This window comes from Astatotilapia calliptera, chromosome 19 (genome assembly GCF_900246225.1).
Source record: "Astatotilapia calliptera chromosome 19, fAstCal1.2, whole genome shotgun sequence".
In the NCBI taxonomy this organism is placed as follows: Eukaryota; Metazoa; Chordata; class Actinopteri; order Cichliformes; family Cichlidae; genus Astatotilapia; species Astatotilapia calliptera.
The window spans coordinates 27,969,267-27,996,229 of NC_039320.1; the positions used below are offsets into that span (position 1 = coordinate 27,969,267).

A 26,963-nucleotide genomic window follows, 5' to 3' on the forward strand; every position below is an offset into this window, starting at 1 on the left:
TCTGAGGAGATGTGGACACTAAGATACTTAAAGGACTGCACCCTCTCCACTGGAGCTCCATTGATGATAATGGGCTTGTAGTCTCTGTGCTGACCCCTTCTGAAGTCCATCACCAGCTCCTTGGTCTTGCTGACGTTCAGCTGGAGGTGGTTGTCCTGGCACCACGATGCCAGATTCTTCACTTCATCCATGTAGGCCGCCTCATCGTTGTTGGAGATGGCACCCAACACCACTGTGTCGTCAGCAAACTTCACAATGGTGTTGGAGCCATGGGTGGCCACACAGTCTGAAGTGTAGAGGGAGTAGAGCAGTGGCGAGAGGACACATCCCTGAGGTGCTCCTGTGTTGATGGTGATGCTGTTGGAGAAGCACCTGCCCACCCTCACCACCTGAGTTCTGCCAGTGAGGAAGTCCAACACCCATATTCAACCTGTCATTGGCCCACGCTGTGGTACTGGCCTGCTTCAAATCCACCTCCATCGTCCCGATACCCAAAAACTCCAACCCATCTTGCCTCAGTGATTACCGCCCAGTAGCACTCACCCCCATCATCACTAAGTGCTTAGAGCAGCTGGTCCTAGCACACTTCAAATCCTGTCTCCCCCCCACCCTGGACCCCCACCAATTCGCATACCGCCAGAACAGGAGCACAGAGGATGCAGTCTCCATCGCACTGCACTCTGTCCTCTCACACCTGGACAACAACAACACCTACGCCAGAATGCTGTTTATAGACTTCAGTTCAGCATTCAATACAATCCACCCCTCACAGCTCATCAGGAAACTGACAGACCTGGGTATCAGTTCCCTCATCTGCAAATGGTTACTGGACTTCCTGACCAACCGCCCCCAACATGTCCGGCTGGATAACCGCTGCTCATCTACCATCACAATGAACACCGGTGTACCACAAGGCTGTGTGATGAGCCCTTTCCTCTACTCCCTCTTCACCCACGACTGCAGACCTGCTGATGGTTCCAACACCATCATTAAGTTTGCAGATGACACCACGGTGATTGGCCTCATCAGTGACAACGATGAGGCCGCCTACAGGGAGGAGGTGGATCGTCTGGCTGAGTGGTGCGACAGAAACAACCTGCTGCTTAACACCGAGAAGACCAAGGAGCTCATCGTGGACTACAGGAGGAATGCTGACCCACATCCACCCATCCACATTGTTAAAAGTCCGCTTGTTCACTGTAGCTGTTTTATACTACGTTACCCATGATGCACCTCGGTATCTGTACTTCCGGTTGGGAACGTGTTCAGCGCAGCGCTGCACAGATGAGAGGTGTGTCGGAGGAGTAACGTATTAACGTGCATTCGGTGTGAGTTAATACTGCGTGCGTGCTTACCATGTGAGTATTGTAAGATGAGAGTGAGGCTTGTTGACTTTATCTGTGTAATTTGCTATCGCTAAGAGGCTAGTCCCGTTGCTATCGCTAAGAGGCTAGTCTCGTTGCTATCGCTAAGAGGCTAGTCCCATTGCTATCGCTAAGATGCGTTTTGTTTGGCCTACTACAGGCAGCCTTGTGTTCAGCCCATATTTCATTCCATATACGACTTACTGTCAAGCATTGTGGTTGTAGGTGGATGTAACTATTTACTATGTTTATTCTCTGAATCGTTGCAATCTGCAGAGGTCTGGTTTGCCAATGTATATACAAGCCAGAAATTCATTTATGGTCTTAGGGTGCCATCTAGTGGCCATGAGGTTATGGCAGATTGTATAACATTACGCTGGAAACCCACAGTACTGTATAAGGGGTACACTGCTATCCATAGTGGTTAATACAAATGTTTGTTCTTTCTGTTTACAGATGACCACACACACACACATACCCATATACACACTCACACCCCCGTTACCTGCATGTGAATACTGTAATGCCTCCCTACCAACGCTGTACATCCTGTTGATGTCATCTGCCACCTCTTTAGTAAAGTTATTTGAACTACATCACTGTGGAGTACCATTCCTTCTGACCGAGGACGACTCAGTTGAAGCGTGATCGGCAATCAGTGCAAACATACATTACACACATTAAGGGGACGGCTGTGGAGCGTGTGAGCAGCTTCAAGTTCCTGGGTGTCCACATCTCCGAGGATCTCACCTGGACGACCAACTGCTCCAAGCTGGTCAAGAAGGCTCACCAGCGCCTCTTCTTCTTGAGGACTCTGAGGAAGAACCACCTGTCCGCAGACATCCTGGTGAACTTCTATCGTTGCACCATTGAGAGCATCCTGACCAACTGTATAACAGTCTGGTACGGGAACTGCTCTGCCTCGGACCGGAAGGCGTTGCAGAGGGTCGTGAAAACTGCCCAGCGCATCGCCGGAGCACCACTTCCTGCCATAAAAGACATCTACAGGAAGCGGTGTCTGAAAAGGGCTGGGAAAATCATCAAAGACCCCAGTCACCCATCACATGGACCCTTCACCCTCCTGCCCTCTGGGAGGCGCTACAGGAGCCTCCGGACTAAGACCACCAGGTACCGGAACAGCTTCTTCCCCACAGCTGTCAGACTCCTGAACTCTGCCTCCTGACATCTGACCCACGTTAACTCATGGACTGAACATACACACACCCACAATGGACAACTGTACCCTCAAACACACAATAATAACATGGACTGAACTGTAGAAATTATCCACACCCTCACTTATCTTAACTGCACTACTGTATAGCTCTGTGTAAATAATCTGGATGGATGCAAACTGCATTTCGTTGCCCTGTACCTGTGCATGTGCAATGACAATAAAGTTGAATTCTATTCTATTCTATTCTATCTTCTTAAAACCAACTCAAACCAAAGTGCTATTTGCTGGATTCACATCAGCAAAGAAACAGTTACAAAGCACTGGTTTACGCCTGACACCTGTATGAAGTCATTCTGGATACAAAACCTTCTCAGATTGGATAAAGCTCGACCTGACGCTGCACAAGCTTGGGAAATCTTCTCATCCACCATCATCTGCTGGATGAGGCAATAACTGATTGTAACTCTGTGTACTGAGTATCACTTGTAGCAGAGTGGCTGCACTTGTTCTCCCCAGAGGGACACTCGTGAGAGGTTGAGTGGATAACTCCTGAGTCACCAGTGGAAACTTGTAAAGAGGAAGAGACATCCTTTGAATCCTGCTCACAGCCTGTTAGCAGAAAAGACTGCATGTGAAGTGGAGGTGCAAACGATACAGTAGCCAGTGAACAATCAGCACATTTTATGCAGCTAAAGATGGAAAGGACCGTGTATTACTGTTGTGGCTATTTTTGTTGAATGTTTATAAAATGCAATTTGTATTCATTTTTGTTTTTTCTTTGAAGGTGTAAGAATATTCTGACCTGGTTTTGTTATGTAAATTTGTAATTAATTTTATTGGAGAAGCTTTTGGAAAGTGATTGGTTTATTAGCTTATGGACCCTCCCATTAATCAAGAGATTAAGAGCACCCTGGATGGGTGTGGTAAAGAGGTTTTTTGTTTTCTGTTTGCCAAATGTCAGATGGGAAGATGGGAGGGTTAGAAAATGATTTTTTGACCACTTTTGAAGTTGTTAAAGCAAATTAAGTTAACTTTCGTTTAATTTTAAGTTTTAAGAAGTTATTTGGCTGATTTTTGTTTATAATTTTCCACGAAATAAACCACATATGATTTTTAAACAATGGAGTCAGAAGTGCGTTCTAAAACAAACCTCCCGTTGCCACCCACGGCCTTTTCTTGGACCTTTTTGGTGTTTGGAACGTAAAAGGCCGCGACAATTACAGTTAGGGTTGCCAACTCCCTGAAAAATAAATAAGGGACACCTCGTGGCCAGGGCCGGGCAACCCAGTTGTCTTCACCCTTCCCAGCAAGGCTGGACTGGGACAAAAAATCGGCCCGGGCATTTTGACTAGAGACCGGCCCACCAGGATAAAGATTGAAATGTGACGTCATTCAGGGATAAAACCGCAAAGGATTCTGGGAACTTGTGGCAAGAGGTACTAGCGCACGCAGGCTTTCAATTGAACTCAGTTACACAGCGATAAAAAGAAACCCAAAAAATGGCAAGAAGCTGTTGTATTATTAACTGCAATAGCCGGTCGCATGACAGCCACGGGAAGCCGACGGGTAAAGAGATCGTTTTTTTTTATCGGATTACGTCGTTGAAGTGAAAATTTTTAAGCCATGTTTCCGAAGTAAGAGCCGACGGATGGTCTGGATATACCAAATATAACATCTCAGAACACTCCAGCTCACAGGTTAGTCTGCTCCAAGCATTTCCACAAAGGTCAGTCTGCTGTTGTAGTTAATGCGTCATTTTTCTTAACATAATTGGTGATATAGGTTACAAGCAAGTCTGGCGCTGAACAGAAATGGTCGCGCTATGCTCCTTTATTTATTGTGCATAAATAGTGAATTGTCCTGACACAATATTGCGTTTCGCTTCTGTTATAACCATGGTACACTGACAAAACCATATACTTTTATTCACAAGATAAAACAGTTGTTTGTATCACTAATTTTCCATTGCGATTACAACATACAATATTATTGTCACTGCTACATTTCTGTAATGCTACTGTAACCGGTTTCTGCTTCATCCCGCTGCAACAGTTCGGCCCAGACTCCTCGACTCTGCGTTGTGTAGTGTTTTTAAAAAGACAAGGAGTCTCTCATCGATCGTTGCCACTTTATTTCCTGAATGGAAACAACGGTGTATTATCAGTGCACAGGCTCGCCACACACCACTCCGCACAGCACACTACGGCAGAACATCTCATTAGCATTCCGCTTTAGCATACAGTTTCACACATTAATAAACAAATGAAAAATATATAAAACTGGTGTTGGACACGTGTCCACTAAGCACTTATTACACTCGGTGCTCTTCAGCTAATCAAACATGTTTTATGTGTCTGTACTACTTAGCTATATTGTGTGCGGAACAATACAACTCACCTCTCGTATGGCTACGGCAGACTGGCAGCGATTACTGCAGCCAGCCACACCGAGAGGGGGGGCGCTGTTTCCCCATTACACTGATATTTGTGGCAAGTGGAATAATACCACATAAACACTGTTACACTACCAGAAATTATTTCCACAACTAATTAATTACCGTTGAGCTCAAAGGTCCTATTAATAAACTGTTAATGAATGTGTATTTATGAAGACGATTTGTGAGACTGGTAAACTTATGATATGTACAATAGTCTTTCGTTCTACACGGTGCGTTTCAAGGTCCTGTACCCATCCGTCCGTAAACTGTACCTGGGCTCCTTGCAGTGACCTGAAGTTACTAAACTTCATGAGTGTATGCACTCACTCTAAGAACCGTATAATTATAAATCTGAGCGTGGTGAAAGTTGGGCAGCACGCTGACGTCTTTTGTCCACTCTTTCACTCCTTTGATTTTTTCCTCGTATCTTTTCTTTGTCTTTTCATCGAGTCTGTCTTTGTACGGACCGGCATTGTTCTCCTTTTGTTTTGTACATTCCTTTTTTGTGCGGCAAAGAAAAAAAAGAAGGTATTGGAACCGGAGAATGAACGTTTTGCGGTGCTGCAAATGCTTGCATTTGATGCGGTACTTGGATTGTTTTGCCACGAGTTCCCGGCATGCAATGCACGAAAATCACGTGATTGCTAAACAAGGGGGAGGATGCATCCAGCCTCCTCGGCTGTAATTGGTCCAGCCCAGAGTCGATCATGACCAATTGGCCAATCCAACACCTTTCATTATATATACCCTTCCTAAAAAAAAAATATATAAAAAAAAAAAAATCCATCGGCCCATAAAAACAAAAAATCGCCAGCGGCCCACCGGGCAAATGCCCGGTATGCCCGATGGCCAGTCCAGCTATGCTTCCCAGTGTGGTAGCTCTTTTTTTGTGTGTGAAATTATTTTTTAACCATTTGACTTGAAGTTGATTTAAGTAGATGTGTATTCTATTCTTTGTGATATGAACACATGGGAAACAAATGATCATTTAGCCGTTTATTTTTAGCTCAAAATGACAACATTAACACAGTAAAACAGGTCTCCTTCTTAAACAGAAGCCTGTCATGCTTAACTTTTGAGAATATAAGTAAATCTTTCTTTAAAAGAACTCTGTCCTGCTTAACTTAAAATTATATAAATTAATAGAAAACAATAGAAAGAAAAATATTCTTGTAACTGTGCACATATAGTGCATTTAGTACAATTGGCTTCAGCTGAGGTATTATTTCAGCTTTTCTAATGCTAATCAGCTGCTCCTGTTTGTAAACCCGCTTGTTCCCATGATTACGCATCTTAACTCATCATCATTATTCATCTATGTATTACTTTTATGTATTATTCATCTATTTGTTGTAATCATCTATCCTTACAGATGTTTATTACACAAAATAAGTTATATTATCACACTTCTGGCCACATAGCGCTGATATTCACTGCACATGCCCATATTAACTTTTTCCAGCCAGGTGTTTTCCTTTTCCCATTCCTCCCTGTGCTTTTGCAGCCTATTTTTCTTTCTCTGAGCGAACAAACATTGCTGCTCTAATGCTGGGCTCACACTGTGCGATTTTTGGCCCATTTTGAGACGATTTCTGAGTCGTGCGACGGATTTGGTGATCAGACCGATTTTGGCCTTCATCGTGCGTCGTGTAGTATACGTGGGGTAACGAGAAGCGATTAACACCTCACGACCAGCTCCCGATCATCAATCGCTCGTGAGGGTGTCACCGCAGCCGCTCACACTGCGCACGCGCAAACACGTAAACGTCGGTGAAAAAGACGGAGCAGCACAGCTGTGCAGCGTGTGATCTGGACACAAGTGATGGAGGCACAACTTGTAGAACTTTAGAAAGCTCATCCGAGCCTTTTCGATGTGGTATCACAAAATTATCACGACCACAACAACCGTTAAAATAGTTGGATCTACATCGCTGCTTAATCACAGCTGGCTGATCATGTTTTTCATTAGGGTGGCTGTAGCTCAGGTGGCAGAGCAGGTCAGCCACTAATCAGAAGGTCGGTGGTTCGATCCCAGGCTGCCTCCTGGCTGCATGCCAAATATCCTTGGGCAAGATACTAACCCCATGTTTGCCTACTGGTGGTGGTCAGAGGGCCCGGTGGCGCCAGTGTCCGGCAGCCTCGCCTCTGTCAGTGCGCCCCAGGGCAGCTGTGGCTACAATGTAGCTGCCATCACCAGTGTGTGAATGTGTGTGTGAATGGGTGAATGACTGAATGTAGTGTGAAGCGCTTTGGGGTCCTTAGGGACTAGAAAAGCGCTATATAAATGCAGGCCATTTCATTAGCAATTTAGCAAAGTTGATGGTGGTGTGTCTGTGTGAGTGAAAGACAGAGCGAGCGACAGATTGTCTGTTATAACCTTCATTTTATGGAGGCACAGTGTGAGCTCTCAGGTCGCATCAGAGCATCGGGCCGTATAGTGTGAGACCTGCATCGTGACCTACATACTTCTAACCCCTGCGAGTCAATCGTGCAATTTGAAAATCGCACAGTGTTTGCCCAGCTTTAGGTGTACTGTCGTCCGAGACTTGCACCGCAGTGTCGGCGTTTGTTTCCCTGTTGGCCATGCTTGTTGTTGTGGTCATCTGTTGTCTTCCGGTATTTTCTCTGTAAGCGACCTTTCCTCGACCAATGAGATAATCTGAATTGTTATACTCGAATTGTCATAAGTGTGCTGTCAGCTCATTGGTCACAAAGCAGGAGAGGGGCTGGGAATTATGTTTTCAAACAAAGTGTTAATTCCATAAACATTTATAGACTACTTTTGATTCTCACTGTATTACGGGACAAAGTGCGTCCCTTATTAGCTCAATACGGGACGTGTACTTTTGTTTCTAAATACGGGACGATTCCGTATTTTAAGGGACGGTTGGCAACCCTAATTACAGTTCAGCACGTTTACAGGTGAAGTTTAGTCTTTTAGCCTCAGCATGATGCTGTTGCCGCTACAGCTGCTGCCAGGTGACACTTGCTGAGGGGGGTTTGGTCAAATTTCACCCAGGGTGACACAGCTAACGTTAGCAAGCGCTACCCCTGCTAGCTACTTATTCTGTGCGGCTGAGACATAATATTAGCGATGCACAGTCAACTACCAGGAATTCACAGTTATTAACAAGGAAGCTATCACACCTGATGATGTGATCCACTCACAGGGAACTGGTACTGCATCATTGTACTGTCTCAGCAGCTGTACGTAGCACACAGCCATACAAACTCAGTCAAACACAGTGAAAAGGATCACAGGTCAAAAGGAGCCGCTCACTGTGGGATCATGGCTCATGGGATGAGTAGTTCTTTCTAATTAAAACTAATTATGCACACAATCCACTGATGCAGCAGTGCTTTTTTCATTTATGTCCAGATCAAATGTTTATGGTCATGATGCACCTCCTCTTGCTGCTTGGCCTGGCTCACTCTTCCACACTGAGTCTATGAGGATTTCCTGAAACGGAGAAAATAACTTCAGGAACTGAAGCCCTTAAAAAAGCGGACGTCCACTGTGATGCGGTATAGAGAGGGAGATGTCAGCTGCAGCACTGACGAGCAGTGAGTGTGTCTGCCGATGAGTGTGGCGCACAATCACCATCACGGTGCCAATGACAACACCTGACACGTTTCACTGCTTTTCTCTTGAACTGAATATTTGGGTGTTTTTCGTGACGGTAGTCATGTTCACGGAGGGAGGAACAGCGCACACATACACCCACTGAGATGACTCATGAAGCTGAATAAACGCCACTGGACAGAGGGAGGAAATGCACAAGAGAAAACATACTGTTCTCAAAGGAGCACGTCAGTGTTCCACAAACACAAAGTTGTGTCTTTTGACAAGACCTTGTTTCTCCGGCATCTTTCTATATTTAACTAAATCAAACCAGCAAACACAGAACAAAACAAGTGCCACAGCAAAACATAGAAGAAGCCACTCCTCTCAAACCAGCAAATTTCAAATCAAAGGTCCTCTTTGTTTAAACCATGTAAGGAAAAGGTCCCTGCACAAACTGGGCTACTGCTCTGCTGGGTCAGGGAGTGCAGAGTTTGAACCCTCCTCTGGCATCAGCACCTGAACGTGTTCATGGGTTTCTAATGTACAGGTGGCTACAGGTACAGTCCCATGGCTCAGTGATGGTTCATGTTTGACTTTTCTTCAAAGGTAAAATGGGACGATCTCCGGCAGGATGCGTCATCCAAACTTTGAAACGTGCTGATGAAGTTGAGAACAATTCGTCACGACACTGCAGGACAGGACGACACACAGCGAGGAGGAGCTGAAACACTCAGAGTCTCTCTGCACAGATAAATGCTGCTCTGCTGATGTGTCGGGCCGACTCTGCAGCAGCCCGTGCAATCTAAACATGGCAGCGCTGTTCTTTTACTGTCAGAGGCACACAGACTTCAGACATCAGAGCTGAAACCAGTTCCCAGTGAGACCAGTGTGCTCACATGAGACTGTGATAGAAATAAATCCCAGTCAACCCAGTCCACGCCACTTTGGACCAGTCACAGTGTGAGGGGAGGGCCATGTCAGCTGTTCACCAGCCAGCTCTTTATGCATGAACAGAAATCTGACTGTTGCAGGTCATTGCTTTAAATTCGGGTGTGACAAAGAGAGCTGCGGATGTTTCCACAGACAGACAAAGACTCGTTTTTCAAGATGTTTCGAGGATCAAACGTTCAGGCTCTACCTACCTCTGACCAGGATGGTGGTGGTTTTTTTGGCGGGATTCCCAACGTTGTTGGACCCCACACAGCTGTAGACACCACCGTCGTCAATAGCAACAGCAGGAACGGTCAGCGTGCCCCCTTTGACCACGCTCCGTCTGGGGAGCTGCTGCCCATCGGGTCTCATCCATTTTAAACTGGGATGAGGGTCTCCGCCCGATGCCACACAGACCAAAGTGATCGTCTCGCCGGCGTTCACCACCAGGGGGTCGTCCAGGAGGAGCTTGACAGATGGAGGAGCTGCAGGAGGAGATGGAAGGGTTGGAAATGAGGAGGAAGTCAAAGTCAGCAAGAAACCTTCCACAAAGTCAAAACGTTTCAATCGAGTTACAAATGTGAAGAATCCCAAAAACTACATGATTTTCAATCAGGTCACAATTTCCTAACATGTCAACAAAGGAAGCAACTATTTTACTTCAGAATTCAAACAATTATTTTACTCACTTATGTTCTGTGTTTTAACTCTGAACATTCCCCACAGCTTCTGCATTTGATTTTTAGCAAACAAATATGTGTATTCATGTAATTTGACCCAAAGAACAACAGTATCAGGACAACACAGGATAAGAAATGAAAACATGGTTTTAAAGGTGAAGAAGGCTGAAGTCTAAGTATCAGATTAGATCGTTTGCATCACTGTAAATACCAACGATGCTGCTTTCCTGTCGTCCCACACTAAAAACACAGCAACGTTTTCATCACAGCTAAGTGTTAAACTGATGCCATCAATATTAATGCTGCAAGTCTGTTATCACATGGCTAAGACAGTAATGATAGCGCTGCTGTCATCAGTGTGTAACAGCTGTGTGTAAATGTGATGCACACAGTGTTGCTTCCTGACGACCTGTGGCAGCAGGCTGTGGATCCCCTCTCAGCTGTGACTGTCACGACTCTTTCACTGAGTCTGAAAACTGGTCGTGATTGTTGTTTGCATTGTTGCAGTGTCATTCCCACCTCTGGTATAGAAACTTCTGACCTTCCTGAGCATCACACTGAAGCTTTACTGTCCTTCTCTCATATCCATCTTATTCAGCTCTGTCTGTAACACCACCAGACCGAAACGACTGTGACACCCTCACAACCACCCACAGAGAGGCTCACTCATGTAAGTTACACACTCTCTATAATAACAAGTTGTAACAGGATGTCTCCACAATCAGTGATTCAGTTACCCATAATGCACTGGTCTGTGAGACATGGATAACAGCAGCTTTTAACTCTTTTTCTTCTAAAAACGTGTGAAAGGAGATTTGTATAAAATGCAGCTTTTTTCAGGCCGGGCTGGCCACTTCACAGGCACGTGGCTGTCATTTTTACATGTTTTTATACTTTGAAAGCTTTTAAATATCTTCTCATGCTTCAATAATCCATAGTGATGGAGCCCCCAGCTGCTGAAACACAGCAGAAAAGCTTTTATTGTAAAAGAAAGGCAGCATCTGTCAGGGCTCTGTGTGCGGGCAGGCAGAGAGGAGGATCCAAATGCAGGACTCGGAAAACGGAATGCAACTCAAAAACCTCAGCTTTATTGCTGGCCAGAAAACATGAAGTGAGGACTGAACACCGAAACCAAAAACACACAGGCATAATCTGAGGGTGAACAGACGTTAACGACGCGACACTGACATAAAGACACACTGGGTTTAAATACACTGAGGGAGTCATCAAGGAATTAGAGACAGAAGGGGGACACAGCTGGGAGAAATAAGACCTAACGAGACAGGGAGAGCGAAGCCGGAATACTGACATCAGACAGGAACAAGAACCTTCAAAGTAAAACAGGAAACAAAACACACTTTACTAAGACACAGACTAGACAGAGACAGACTAGACGCTGACCAAAGTCTACTAAATAATAATCATAATCACAACAGTATCAGATCATAATATAAAAAAAACACCAAGATAACAGAAACACCAAGTACCAGAGAAACATAAAGGAAAATCCATGATGCAAAAGTACCAAAACATAATGAACTCAAAATACTGGGTCCAACGGACCCAGAACCGTGACAGCAACTCCCTCCACCAGCTGCACAGCACAAGCTGCAGAAAAGCAGCTAAATGCAGAAATAATAACGAGGGAGGTAAAAATAGCTGAGTCGACCTCTGTTAAGCTGACATCATGTAAATCCCATCGAGCCATGGGGCGGTGGGATCTACTGTACCGGTCAAGAGCGGCAGCCTGAGCGAGCAGAGGAAAACCTTTCATGAAGAACGTGCATGTGACTGCACGCACACAGATTACAAGTACACAACTAGGTTTAAAAAGAGAAGAAGAGATCTGCGACGGCGCCTCACACAGCTGCATTTCTACCATCACGGCGTGCACGCACAGGCGCAGTCGCACACACTCACAACGAAACATGCAGAAAAGCAACGCCAGGCTGTAAAAATGTGAGTACTCTCATACGTCAAGCAGCAGATCGAGCCGCTACATCCAAGTGGCGCCCTCCAGGACAGAGACTACAGCTGACGGCGTGAGGCTGGCCCCAACGGCTCATTTCCTGGAGACACGTTTGAAGCTCAGTGCACAGCTAAACCAAAAGCTCCATTTTTATTAGTCTAAAAGGTTAATGGTACTGTCTGTGTTTAACTGCTGCAGAGTTCAGTGCACTTTTATTTACACAGCACCAGGTCACAACAACAAGAGCTTCACGTTGTAAGGTTCAACAGACACGACAAAGAAAACAGAGAACACCCAACAATCACATGACCCACTATGAGCAGCACTTTGGTGACAGTGGGAAGGAAAAACTCCCTTTGAACAGGAAGAAACCTCCAGCAGAACCAGGCTCAGGGAGGGGCGGGGCCATCTGCCACGACTCAGGGGACCAAGCATTAAAACTAACTTTATATAATGAAGTCTTTAACCCTTTAAAGCCGGTCAGAGCGGGCACGCTCCGTTTTGCGTAACTATTCTAAAATCTCGGTAGCACTGCAACCACGTGAGCTAGCGCAATCATTTTTTTGCATATGAAACCGGTGGAGTTGTTCTTACATCTGATGCCATCAGCTTGTCCTCGGTCACAGTTTCCTTCCACATAAAAACTGCATAAAAAGCACTTGCAGCAACAAAAACATAATATTCCAGCAACACACTTTGCCGATCCGATCAGCTGTTCGTAACACTTCCTACGTCCATCAGCGCGAACTATCACATGTCCGCCATGACCTGCCCGAAACCGGAAGTGACGTCATTTTGCGGAAATGTAGTTTTTTACCATCAGGGCCTCATGAGCCTATACTGGTGTTTTTAAAAGTTATGTTTGACTTCATGACTTCCTGTGTCATTTCTGGGATGCTGAGGACTCATATTGCACTGCTGGAAATAGTTTATTTTGATGCATATGCTGCTTTTTTTTTTGCAAATTTGCAGTATAATATTTATTTTCGTTTTTCCAGCGGTGTATAAAAATTGGTGTATTTCAAAAATAAAACTATGAAGACACTTAAAATAAATTTCCTGTGGTGGGAAACTATTTTGTGCAACTTTTTTGCATTTACAGTTTTGAGGGATAAGCCTCTTAAATTTCTCTAACTAGAAATATATGTTAAAAAAGCAAAAACGATTTTACATTTTTTGTAGTTTATTGCACTTTTTTGCAATTTATGTAATTACTATGCACCTAATGCAGACATATTGTTAAAATCTGGGCTGTAATGGTTGTATTGCTGTATAGCAACTTGAAATGCTCCCAAAAATGGCTCCACAGCATGTAAAAATATACATGCTGTGGAGGACTTGGTTCTATGGTAGGTCTTAAAGGGTTAAAAACAACATGAATGTGCTACTGATAAAAGCACGGCTGATCTCTGTACTGTGGGTGAAGCTCTGTGGGTTTCTGTGTACCTGTCCTGTTGCTCAGAGTGAAGTGGGCGCTCTTGTCTTCGATGCCACAGACGTTCCTGACGGAGGAGAAGCAGGTGTAGTCGGCGTAATCCTGCGGCCGCAGATTCTTCAGCTTCAGAATCTTTGTCTCTCCCTGAAACACAGACGCACATCACTGGACCTGTTTCAGCTCTTACAGGTGTGTGCCACGCGTCTAACACCTGCGGTCAGCGATCAGCTCCGAACACCGTGGGGTTTCCTCTCTGATTCTCTTTTCACTACCATCTTATGTTTGCTCTGATTCGTCTAATACTCAAACTAAACCTTTCAATAACAAATGAACAGTGAAATACACGCATGTCCTCCACAAACAGCACTGAAGTGATTAACGGGACATCTTGCTCATCCAGGGAACAACAGCTGCTGTTGTGTTTCTCTCACAGATGTGCACGCAGCAGTACAAATAATTGGAGATGTCTCTGTGCTCGTGACGTGTAACTATAATTACAGTAAACTGACAGACAGCAAATTCATCCTTCTTCCTCCTGCTTCTCGCGCTCCTCCTCCTCCCGTCTCCACCTCACTGCCAAATCTCTCTTATCTCCACTGGCAGCCTCCACGCTGCCTTCCGCCTCACGGACAGATGAGATGAGATTAGATGACATTTAAATGGGATGTTTGTGCAAAGATGGCAGCCAACTCTTTGGCTGTGGAGGAAGAGGAGGAGGAGATAAGCTTCTCATTACAGCCCATGAGAAGCGAGGGGGGAGGGGTTAACCGGTCGGTGAGCTCTGGGCTGAAGGCATTACAGTCGACAGCGTTCAAATCTGCCGTGAATGTTATCTCCGCTGCGGTATTACACGGCCCACTAACTAGCTGCCTGATTGGCTGGCTTCCCTTTGCTCCAAATTAAATCCAAACCTCGGCCAAAGGGAAAAAAGGCAAATCTGGACTCTCCATCTGCAGAGGTTTTAATCCTCAGGAGGACGAGGATGAGGCTTAAACTATGACTTTCCCAACTGTTGAACACAGAACATTTGGATTCAGAACTGGAATCACAAACTGGTTTATCTGCCAAGATTTTTGTTTTCATAGCAAGTTTTAAGGGTTTTTTCCATCAAGCCAATAAACACATATTTGTTCACCAGGCTGTAGAAATCAGCGGTGCTTTGCACGTCACTGCGAGGCTAAAAACATCCAACTTTCAGCTATTTTTGGCCACAGCCGAGGACTGAGTGAGAAAAAGGAAACCAGGCTGGAACTAAAAAGACTTTCACTGATGAAGCTCTGTGGAAGGGGAGCAAACACAAAATGAGGAAGAATAATTTGCTGGAGTCTGTGTCACAGTTAAATGACTGAATCTCTCTGTGGAGACGCATTTATAGCTCAGTTCACTTCCTTCTAAACACATTAGTTGCTGCAGATTATTAAGACAAAAAGAAAGTTTAGTAAAGTCTGCGTCTGTCCAACACGCGAGGGCTGATGTGTAATTTGGACACAACAGGAATCATGGCAGCGTTAAACTAAACGCTTTGTTAGTGTTTCTCCCATCCTGCTGATCATAAGCAGACGTCTGTAAGCTCATCAAAAGGTAAACTTGTGAAAAGGATTACGTTAAACGACTGTTAGAGACTCAAAGACAAACTGATCATTTGTATTGAACACACTGATTAATCATCTCAGTGAATCTGCATTCAGGTGTTCAGGGAGATGAGCTGAGATCAGAGGTGTGTGCTGTCACTGAGGGTGGTGCGAACCACGTCGCAGGAACACAGCGAGGCATGAGATCAGAATAATTCCTATTCAAATGCAGTCATTTCAGGACGTTTGACACTCTGCAACAACAACACCTGCAAACATCTGCTGCCTAAGATTTAGCTGTAAATATCCTGAATAAGCATGAAGTTAACACGACGACAACATCAAGGACGCAAGTTTCCCTGTCTCAGAGCTCTGTACAACACCGTGTCCTAAAACATCTGGGACAATACTGTGACTTTTTCTGCTAGGTGTGCTAGCCCTGTGTGCAGAAACAGCTGTGGAGCACCATTGTTGGAGGCTACTTTCTGACTTCGGGCAGGACGGACGATGCCGAGCTGTAAAACCTGACCTGTACCTGTTCAAACCGAGCTTTGCTTTTGTGCTCTAACGTCTCTTTTTAATGAACTCTTGTGCTTCTCCCACAGACCTGATGCTGCTAACAGCGACAGCTTCATGTCATGAACTAAAACGCTTCATTGAAGATGAGATGAAAATGTGTCTCTCACCTGTGTGAAGAACGGCTCGTAGATCTCCACCCCAGAGTCTGAGCCCTGCGACAGCACCTCCCTGCCTCTCCTCCAGGTGTAGTGGACAGGAGGGTTGGAGTTTGCTACGCAGCGCAGGAAGACTGTCCGCTCAAAGTAGAACTGCTCCTTTGCTTCACCCACACTCTGATGTATCGTTATCACTGGGTCATCCAGGTCTGAGAGAGGTGGAGGAATCAGAGGGAGAGGGGGACGAATCATAGGGAGAGGGGGAGGAGAGGGGGAGGAATCATAGTGAGAGGGGGAGGAGAGGGGGAGGAATCATAGTGAGAGTAGGAGGGGTGGAGGAATCATAGGGAGAGGAGAAGGAGGGGTGGAGGAATCATAGGGAGAGGGGGAGGAATCATAGTGAGAGGAGGAGGAATCAGAGGGAGAGGAGGAGGAGGGGTGGAGGAATCATAGTGAGAGGAGGAGGGGTGGAGGAATCATAGGGAGAGGAGAAGGAGGGGTGGAGGAATCATAGTGAGAGGAGGAGGAATCAGAGGGAGAGGAGGAGGAGGGGTGGAGGAATCAGAGGGAGAGGGGGAGGAATCATAGAGAGAAGGAGGAGGGGTGGAGGAATCATAGGGAGAGGGGGAGGAATCAGAGGGAGAGGAGGAGGAGGGGTGGAGGAATCAGAGGGAGAGGAGAAGGAGGGGTGGAGGAATCATAGGGAGAGGGGGAGGAATCATAGGGAGAGGGGGAGGAGGGGTGGAGGAATCAGAGGGAGAGGGGGACGAATCATAGGGAGAGGTGGAGGAGAGGGGGAGGAATCATAGTGAGAGGGGGAGGAGAGGGGGAGGAATCATAGTGAGAGTAGGAGGGGTGGAGGAATCATAGGGAGAGGGGGAGGAATCATAGTGAGAGGAGGAGGAATCAGAGGGAGAGGAGGAGGAGGGGTGGAGGAATCATGGGGAGAGGTGGAGGAGAGGAGGAGGAATCAGAGGGAGAGGAGGAGGAGGGGTGGAGGAATCAGAGGGAGAGGGGGAGGAATCATAGAGAGAAGGAGGAGGGGTGGAGGAATCATGGGGAGAGGTGGAGGAGAGGAGGAGGAATCAGAGGGAGAGGAGGAGGAGGGGTGGAGGAATCATAGTGAGAGGAGGAGGGGTGGAGGAATCATAGGGAGAGGAGAAGGAGGGGTGGAGGAATCATAGGGAGAGGGGGAGGAATCATAGTGAGAGGAGGAGGGGTGGAGGAATCAGAGGGAGAGGAGGAGGAGGGGTGGAGGAATCATAGGGAGAGGGGGAGGAATCATAGGGAGAGGGGGAGGAATCATAGGGAGAGGAGAAGGAGGGGTGGAGGAATCATAGGGAGGGGTGGAGGAGAGGGGGAGGAATCATAGGGAGAGGATGAGGAGGGGTGGAGGAATCATAGGGAGAGGGGGAGGAATCATAGGGAGAGGGGGAGGAATCATAGGGAGAGGGGAAGGAGGGGTGGAGGAATCATAGGGAGAGGGGGAGGAATCATGGGGAGAGGGGGAGGAGTCATAGGGAGAGGAGAAGGAGGGGGAGGAGGAATCATAGGGAGGGGTGGAGGAGAGGGGGAGGAATCATAGGGAGAGGGGGAGGAGGGGTGGAGGAATCATAGGGAGAGGGGGAGGAATCATAGGGAGAGGGGGAGGAGGGGTGGAGGAATCATAGGGAGAGGGGGAGGAATCATAGGGAGAGGGGGAGGAGGGGTGGAGGAATCATAGGGAGAGGGGGAGGAATCATGGGGAGAGGGGGAGGAGGGGGAGGAGTCATAGGGAGAGGAGAAGGAGGGGGAGGAGTCATATGTTATTATGATTATTAGAATGTTAAAGAAGAAGATTACAATGGAAACATCCAGCAGCCGGGTGGGTGGAGTTATCTCTCTGATGAAGCAGCTGCTCTGCACACTGAGCGGCTCACTGACAGCATCTGCAGCTCAGTGATGGTGGACACGTCTAATCTCCTCGTGTTCTCCGCACCAGGAGAAGCTTCCAGCCTCAGCAGGCGTCAGCTCGCTGTCCCTTTAAGCATCTCAAACAGAGTGCAGTGGGCACCTGAGTGCAGCATGAGCCATCAGAGCCAGAAGGCCACTTCACTTCAGCCCTTTACTGCACACTGGATGTGTTTACTTAGTGGATATATGCAGCCCTGCACAGGCAGTTTGTTTCCTCCTGTGGAGTCTGAATTTACACCTCCTTCTATTTTCCAAACAGCGGGTCAGTTTTCCTGTGGTTTGGGTAATTACTGCAGAGCCCAGGGCTTTTAAAGTGTGTGGAAACACAGCGAGCTCCCCGATCAGCTGACTGCAGCTGGCCAATTGTGATCCACGGTCATAATGAGTGTGGTTATGAAGTTGCCACGGGCAGAAGGGCTAATGGTTACTAATCCACTTCACACAGAGCAACGTCCAACTCTAAAAAGCAGCCAGTGCAGTTACTCACAGGCCCAAACAATCTGCTGCCACAACATGCTACTCCCACAGCTCAGCCTGCGCAGTGAGGCTGTGCTGGCTGCAGGGTAAGGCGCAGTGAAGGAAACCATTCATCTCTTGCTGCAGTTACCTTTGTGTAAAAGCTTCTGTGCCTCACAGGCAGCACTCAGCTGCGATGCGTCGAGGTACCTCCCTGCAATCCCAGGAAGCTACATGCTCCAGGACATTATGGCTTTTATACAACAAGTATGTTTGTTTCCTTCTTTTTGTTTTGGAGGAAACATTACATGCAACAGCAATGACACCACGATGAAGAGGAAACCTGTTCTGTGAGACACCGTCAGCCTGCTCGCTGTCGCTGAGGGGAGAAACGCCTCCGCTTCGTACGGCACGATTAGCAACAGAAAGCACCAACACAGGTGATGCAGACACATGTAGGTCAGGACTTTGACACCATCAGCAGGAAGATACCGACTAACGCAGACGTTTAATCCTCACGCTGCTCGTACCTGTTGCTCGTGAAGCACTATTATCACTGACCCGTCAGTCACTTGGGTCATCATCACGCACAGACTCACAGCAGCCTTCTCACAGAAACATTTGCACCCATTTCGTCAGCTGAATTCACAAAACGATGAAACAGATAAATGAAAGCACGCTTGCACAAAAGCAGACAACAGCTCGACACCATGTCAGCGAGCACTGCCGAGAATGTTGGATTTAGGTGGTTAAAGTATTTGACCCTGATTACCGACTCCGTTCCCACAGCACAGAGATGGTTGTGTCATACGGAGACAGCACTGCGCCTCTCGTCCAATCGTGGCAACAGCTCCATTTTTTAGCATGACATTAATCCCAAACAAATCAACACTGGATGCCTGCATTAAACACTGCAGTGAAAACAGCCGCGGCAGCGTTGCAGAAGCAACTTCACTCGTCTGTGAACAGTTTGCTGTGACAGATGTGGAAACTTTAAAGGTCGGTCAGACTGATATTTGAAATTCTTTTTGGACAACACGGATGCTATGTCACCTGGACCAATGAGGACAAGGACCGTCCAGCTTCTACTCAGGAATAAAATCCTCTATCTTTGGGGGGGTGTTAGGGCTTACAGAGCTGGGCCCGATCTAGATCAGATCTACATGTCATCATCTAGATCACAAAGAATACCTGGAGCTACTGTGATGCTATATCAGGAAGGACTGAGGCAGGTCTCTCCCTCAGTTTCCAGATGTTTGCGGACCGTTGCTTATAAAGTCCTATTCCAACTTTCTCAGGTGTGTTGTGTCTCTGTGTCCTGTTTGAATAAAATGTGGCTTCATGAGATTTGTAAATGAGTTTTTACTCATGATCACGGCACCATCCCACCATCACAAAACAAGACAGGAGGTGAAAACCAAAGGAGCCGCATAAAGTGGCCAACACAGAGCACCCTGAGTGCATCCAACAGGCAAAGTCTGCACTAGCCGTGTAACGCTGTGACAGCATGTGCTTCCGGCGGGCAACATCCTACCCTAAAGCTGAGCCCATCCACACCTGCGGTTAGTCAGAACTCACTGGCTGCTGCTAATTACCCTCCATACTGTGTCAGCCTGCCTAACGGTGTGATCGGGCATGTGTCAGCGCTGGATGGCTGAGTGCTACTCGGCAGTACAGTCGTGAAACGTGTGTTGTTGTGCTCTCTTTGGGATTGCCCAGTGATCGTCTTTGTGCACTGGGAATCAGGAATGATAGCAGGTCACGGGAGCCGCACCACGGGCCGAGGATTTCCACTATCTAAACGCATGTCTGTTCCAGAATGTCACGGCTGGTGTGAATCAGGGTTCTTACAGTAGACGTCGACTCGTATGGAGCGGATGGCGGGGGATCCCAATCCATTCTCAGCCTTGCAGTAGTAACGCCCCCCCTGGTGGCGGTTGATGTTTTGGATCCTCAGAGTTTCGTTGTGCAACGAGGACTCGCGGTCTGACGCTCCACCAGCAGTTTTAGTCCAACGGATCTGCACAGAGTACACATACCTGACATTATTTACCTTTTAAATGACAAAACACAGGTTACACATTCATGTTATTCTCCATCAGGGAAATATTTATTCATTTAGAGGACAAAGAGCCAAAACTGAAACACGACCATCAACTATGGAACAGAAGATCACGGGTCGGGCAAAGGATGTTGATCGATACACCAGAAGCCTTTAAGAAAACTCAAACAGTTAGAAATAAATAAAGCAATATCCCAGTGTACTCTATAATGTTGTTTCAAGACTTCAGTGTAATGCAAACAGCAACAGCTGCTCAACATCTGTGCAGGATTTGTTCCCGTGGTCTTGGCTCTTCCAAACTAATTAGATAAATGTTGCTGTTTTTCCTGGCATCAGCCGACAAAGACGGGCGGAGCAAGAGTTCAACTGTCCTTACATCCTCTGATCTGAGGTCAGTTCAATGTAATCGATTATTGTGTGTGTGTGTGTGTGTGTGTGTGTCTGTGTGTGTGTGTCTGTGCGTGTGTGTGTGTGTGTGTGCGCGTGTGTGTCTGTGTGTGTGTGTCTGTGTGTGTGTGTGTGTGTGTCTGTGTGTGTGCGTGTGTGTGTGTCTGTGTGTGTGTGTGTGTGTGCGTCTGTGTGTGTGTCTGTGTGCGTGTGTGTCTGTGTGTGTGTGTGTCTGTGTGTTGTGTGTGCGTGTGTGTGGTGTTCTGTTGTGTGTTGTGTGTCTTGTGTTGTCTGTGTTGTGTGGTGTGTGCGTCTGGTGTGTTCTGTTTGTGTGTGTGTCTGTGTGGTGTGCGTGTGTGTGTGTGTCGTGTGTGTTGGTGTTGTGGTGTTGTACGTTGTGTGTGTCTGTGTGTGCGGTGTGTGTGCGTGTGTGTCTGTGTGTTGTGCGTGGTGTGTGTGTCTGGTGTGTGTGTGTTTGTGTGTGTGCGTGTGTGTTGTGCGTGTGTGTGGTGTGTGTGTTGTGTCCGTGTGTGGTCGTTGTGTGTGTCTGTGTGTGCGTGTGTGTGTGCGTGTGTGTCTGTGTGTGTGTGCGTGTGTGTGTGTCTGTGTGTGCGTGTGTGTGTGTCTGTGTGTGCGTGTGTGTGTGCGTGTGTCTGTGTGTGTGCGTGGTGTGTGTCTGTGCTGTGTGTGTGGTGTCTGTGTGTGGTGCGTGTGTGTGTGGTGCGTGTGTGTGCGTGTGTGCGTGTGTGTTCGTGTGTTCTGTGTGTGTGTGTGTCTGTGTGTGTGTCTGTGCGTGTGTGTGTCTGTGTGTGTGCGTGTGTGTGTGTGTGTGTGTGCGCGCGTGTGTCTGTGTGTGTGTCCTGTGTGTGTGTGTGTGTCTGTGCGGTTCTGGTGTCTGTGCGTGTGCGCGTGTCTGTGCGTGTGTGGTTCTGTGTTTGTTGTCCTGGTGGTGTTGTTGTCTGTGTTGTTGTGTCTGTGCGTGTGTTGTGTGTGCGTGTGTGTCCTGTGTGCTGTTGTGTCTGTGTGTGTAGTCTGTTGTGCGTGTGTTGTCTGTTGCGATGTGGTGTGTGTCTTGTGTTGTGTGTCTGGGTAGTGTGTCTTTGTCGTGTTGTGTCTGTCGTGGTGTGTTGTGTGTCTGTGCGTGTGTGTGTTCTGTGTGCTGTGTCCTTGGCGTGTGTGTCTTTGTGTCTGTGTCGTGTGTCGTGTGTCTGTGTGTGTTCGGTGTGTGGTGTGTCTGTGTGTGTGTCTGTGTGTGTGTGTGTGTCTGTGCGTGTGTGTGTGTCTGTGTGTGTGTCTGTGCGTGTGTGTCTTTGTGTGTGTGTCTGTGTGTGTGTGTGTGTTTGTGTGTGTGTGTCTGTGTGTGTGTGTGTGTGCTGTGTCTGTGCGTGTTGATGTTCGTGTGTGTGTCCTGGCGTTGTCTTGATGTCTGTGTCGTGCGGTGCTGCGGTCTGTGTGTGTGCGTGTGTGTGTGGTGTGTGTCGTTCAGCCTCTGCAGGATTTCTTTCGGTCCGTACTACGTGCTCTGTGCGTTCTTCTCCTCCTCCATCATGCTTTTCTCTCCATCCATCCGTCTCCCAGTGACGACTGGTGAGCTCTCCAGAGGAAAGCTAGAACATCTCTGTTGCCCGTGCTGCAGAGGTTCATCATTCCCACCACGTGATACTGGGACACTGCTTTCCATAACTGCGGCTTCAGATCGGTGCTGCGAGGCATTCTGCAGTAAAGCGAACTAACCGACATCAGGACCTGAGGCATCGTCACACTTTTTCAGCAACTTAAATGTTTAAGAAAATCACTAAATTAAGGTCCTGAGCGAGCTGTGGGCTCTCCGTGATGCAAGCATGTGTTCTTCACTCACAGTGTGTTCATACACCATTCTGCATTTAATCATTAGCTATAATTAATACAAGGACGTTTGGGTAACAATGTCTCTATTGAGGCCACTAAATGAATCAAACCGAACTGAACCAAGAGCAGAATCAGCATCATGTTTATCTCCCCAGAAGCTGGTTTTACATGTTAATCACTTTCTGTTCCTGTCAGGATTATTGTCAGGCACCTGGACTCCCCTCAGCACTATTCTACTTCCCACAAAGTCCTCTGATGTGTGTGCAGGTTATGAATAAAAGCAACAAAACAGAGATGGTGCATAGTTTCTCTCACAATGTTTGTCTCAAGTCTTTCTTCCATCCTGAGTGAGTCACACAGCTGCCACTCCATGTTGTTCCTCTCTCCTTTGTGAGCAGACCAAACTGAACCTGCACATGTTCTTGTTGCATTTCCTCCAAAACGGACTTTCTCTTCACTTTCACTCTTCATTTTCAGTTGCATCAGGATGATGTCAGGAAGCAGCCCGTCCCGATGTGAAGGATCCACAAGGTGCACCTGAGTTGCATCACATAACCCTTGTTTTTCATAAGTGTGTTTAGCTTCGATCAGATGGACTCACAAAGATTGTTGTGGAGTTGTCTAGTGTAGACGGGTGGCATGGCTGAGGCTGAAAGCTCAGAGTTCTGGAGTATATCACAGAGACGAGTGTAAGAGTGGGTCCTGTGTCAGACACAGCTGTATGGAGTCATGCTAGCACAAAGTGATTGTTGAGAACAACTTTTGTGTGAAAAGGAGAGGCCCGTCTTCATCACTCTGACGCCCTGGTCCATCGTAGATTTGCAGCTGAAACCCAGTCATTAATGTTTTGGCCATAACTGATGATACGTGACTGTTAAGTCCACCCTTTGCCTTACGAGCCAGGTTTGCCCTGGGCTCTGTGGCTAACATCTGCAGGAGGATCTATTCTCCATCAGAGGTTTATTTGTTGGAAACTTAAGAAAAGCTTGTGGAGTGATTGGGGCTCTTGTATATTTTTGCAAGTTCTGAAGCAGTTGAGTATTGAACATGGTTTGCATGTATCATGGACAGGGTCAGGGTGTACTGGACCAGAACTGAGTCAGGACTGGGAGGATGGGCTGCCATGGCTCTGGCAGTCAGTTGGGAACTGCAACTCTTGACCACAGAAAGCCGGTTGTGTCATGTTTGTTGAAGCTGTACTGCTGTCACGATGCAGCGGACTCTTGTATATATTAGCGCTGCTCTTTGGCAGCAGCCAGTTTGGGGCATGCTATGGCGAAACATGGCTTACAAGATGTCCGGGATTCAGATGACCTGTTGTATGAGCTGAAAATCTGATAAAACTAATATTTTTAAACTGGTTCAGTCAAAGTAAACAACGTCCTTTCCTTTGCTCTGAGGATGGGATTTAGTTTGTGTGCAAATGTGAGTTGTTGTTGACGGGGTAAAGGCAGGTCCCACTCTTACTGTGTGCACATGAGATCTCTGCACTCATTGCTCCATCTGGACTATATGAATATACAGGTGTAACATAGTCATGGTTGGAAAGGTGTTCAGCATGTTTGGATGATTTGGTAGCTTGTACCAAGTACAGGATGTGCATATTCAGCACATTATGACCTGTTTGATTGTTTGGCTGGAACACGTTTTACTGTCAGTGTGGTTAAATGTGACTTTGTAAAGGCAACAGTGATGTATCACAGCACAGTGCTGGGACAGGAGTATCAGTATTCTTCCCACCAATAAGGACTTGATGGGGTTCTTTTGCTGCAACGTTTGTACAAACGTCTCCTCTGTGGTTTCATAACTGACTGCAGAGTTTGTGTGGTCCTCTGAGGGAGCTTCATACTGTAAGCAATCTGTTGTGTCCACTTCCTGTTCTGGCTTCTGTCTGGATCAGCGCTTCACGCTCCAGGTGGATGTTCATGCAGTTCTGCTACAGGAGGACGGCACTAATGAACCAGTTTACTTCCCATGAGCTTAACTGTGATCAACCAGGAAGCCTCGCCTCTGATTCGGGCTCTGCACCCCTCTGAAGCATGTGCTGGTATTAGAGGTGGTTTACAAAGACCATAACCCTGTGACCTCTGAGAACTCAGGGTTATGGTTAAGGTCACTGTTGCTGCATGTTAGATATTTAAATGGTAAAGATAACACTGTGACAGACCCACAGTCCCACTGTGGGAAGTGTTTACCAACTTCAGGGGCATGTTCTCATTAATGTCTTTTTTTCAGTCCCCCTGATGTTGTATATGACTTACTGACTACCTGTTTGTGGGGGCAGGTGAGACAAATTCTCTTTCATCAACCCTCCCTCCCCCTTTCTGTCCCACGTGCTGATTGCTCCACTGCCAGCTGGACTGAAACTGACTTTGTATTGCTTGTTAGTGCAGACAGACAGTTAACAGTCTCAAAACAGTGAATACATGGTCTAAAAATACTCTGTCCATAGATGCTGGGTCAGAGTGACGGCACAGTCTAGTTAGCATTGCTGTAGTCACATAACTGACAGCAACCTGTTACTATCCTCACAGACAGATGTTATAGCTTCATCGATCATTTCCTCATCTGCGTCTGGAACATGGGTGCAGCAGACAGTCAGAGACCTACCTATCCTCTGTGGGGTACACTAAGAGACACACTTTCATGCACTGAACGGGTAATTGGAGGTGAGCTTCCCTCCCTCCAAGACATCTACAGGAAGCGCTGCCTGAGGAAAGCGGGGAGGATCATCAAGGACTCCAGTCACCCCAGCCATAAACTGTTCAGACTGCTTCCATCAGGAAGGAGGTTCTGCAGCATCCGGTCCCGTACCAGCAGACTGAGAGACAGCTTCTTCCACCAGGCCATCAGACTGCTGAACACGTCATAGACACCTCAGCTTCACTACTGGAACTTCAACATTATGCACTCCACACTGTACAGTAACGCCACTGTTTTGCACATATTCAACTCTGTATATTTTATATATTTTATTTATTGTTTACTCTATTTAATTTGTAAAATATGTGTACACACACACACACACACACACACACACACACACACGTAGAAAAATATTTAGTATACACATCCAGAAACGCATATACTATTATATACTGTACATATATTTATTAGTTTCAGATGTAGCCATTCTTGTATTTTGCTTGTTTACATTATTGTATTTTGCACAACTCTGTTGCTTGTGCAGCTCGCACCCAAGAATTTCACTCACATGTGCTGTACCAATGTACCTGCACATGTGATGTGACAATAAAAGTGATTTGATTTGATTTGGACACATTTATGCATCTCTGCACGTCTGGTTTTAGCAACATGTTCAAAAATCCTTCTGTTCATCATTTTCAAACAAACACTGATGCGATGCATGCGTAGTCTCAGCTTCCTCACAGGTGATTCATGTTCATGGGGTCAGACCTGGACCAATGAAAGGCTAAATCTGAGTGAATCCATGGAAAAACAAAACGTTGAACACAACAAGTTCAAAAACAAGGTCGAACTCGTCTCCAAGTTTTTGGTTTCTAATTTAGCTGGTGAATGATTGAAATATATTACTTTATTAATCAAGTATTCTGATTCTGATTGTAGAGCCACTCGCAGATCTGCACACGTCCCTTTGTAAACATCGTGGCATCACGTATGAGCTCTCTTTGGTAGCCTTGAACTTCAGTATCCTGGTTCAGCATCATGAACCATTAACTGTTTCTAAATGGAAACAAAGAATTTAGAGACTGTCACAAAGAGTAGAAACAAAGAATCAAGTGCTCTAACAAAGTTCAAAGGTCTTTTGATTGATCTCTAATCACAACATGTCTTGACTAGAAGTGTTGTGCTCTCACCACATGAGCCTTCCTGCCTATATGGTGGGAGTATGTATGCTTCCTGGTTTGAAATCTCACACGATCTTGTGATGTCGCGACTCCAGGCAACTCTGTCTAGATCGTATCAGGTCATGTCAACAAGGATAAATGTAACAAGTGTAAAGTTGTTGAATTTCATGCAGATCGTACTCGATTTCCGTACGCTCATCATAGAAACACAAAATTATTTTGTCCAAATTTAGGCTGTTGTGAATGTAATACCTGCCCAGCTTCACTGTTCGGTAGAGGGCCTACCGAAGCGAGGTGGACGGATTAGCAAAGTGGTGTGTGGCAAACCACCTCTCCATGAATATCAGCAAAACAAAGGAGATGGTGATTGATTTTAGGAGACAGAGAGGCGAGAAAACTCACACCCCAATTCAGATCAATGGAAACCCTGTGGAGAAAGTCTCTAATTTTAAATACCTCGGTGTTTATATCAACGAGGACCTTATTTGGAACACACATACGGACTTCCTCATCAGCAAAGGCAGACACCGCCTCTATCATCTGAGGCGTTTAAAGAGGTTTAAGATCTCCAAGAACATCCAGAGGAGATTCTACACCGGGGTCATTGAGAGCATCCTGTGTAATA

At 46.6% G+C, this 26,963-nt stretch overlaps 1 protein-coding gene across 1 annotated transcript in view; it reads right to left on the reverse strand.

Annotated features, from left to right (window-relative positions):
- Window positions 1-26,963, reverse strand: part of LOC113012614 (MAM domain-containing glycosylphosphatidylinositol anchor protein 2-like) — a 104,568-nt gene that overhangs the window by 27,809 nt on the left and 49,796 nt on the right. Inside the window, exons 3-6 of the mRNA XM_026152907.1 lie at window positions 20,063-20,231; window positions 15,815-16,011; window positions 13,569-13,701; window positions 9,686-9,958 (exon numbers count right to left, since the gene is read on the reverse strand). Coding sequence (XP_026008692.1) covers window positions 9,686-9,958; window positions 13,569-13,701; window positions 15,815-16,011; window positions 20,063-20,231 — 772 coding nt within the window. The remainder of the gene's footprint in view (window positions 1-9,685; window positions 9,959-13,568; window positions 13,702-15,814; window positions 16,012-20,062; window positions 20,232-26,963) is intronic.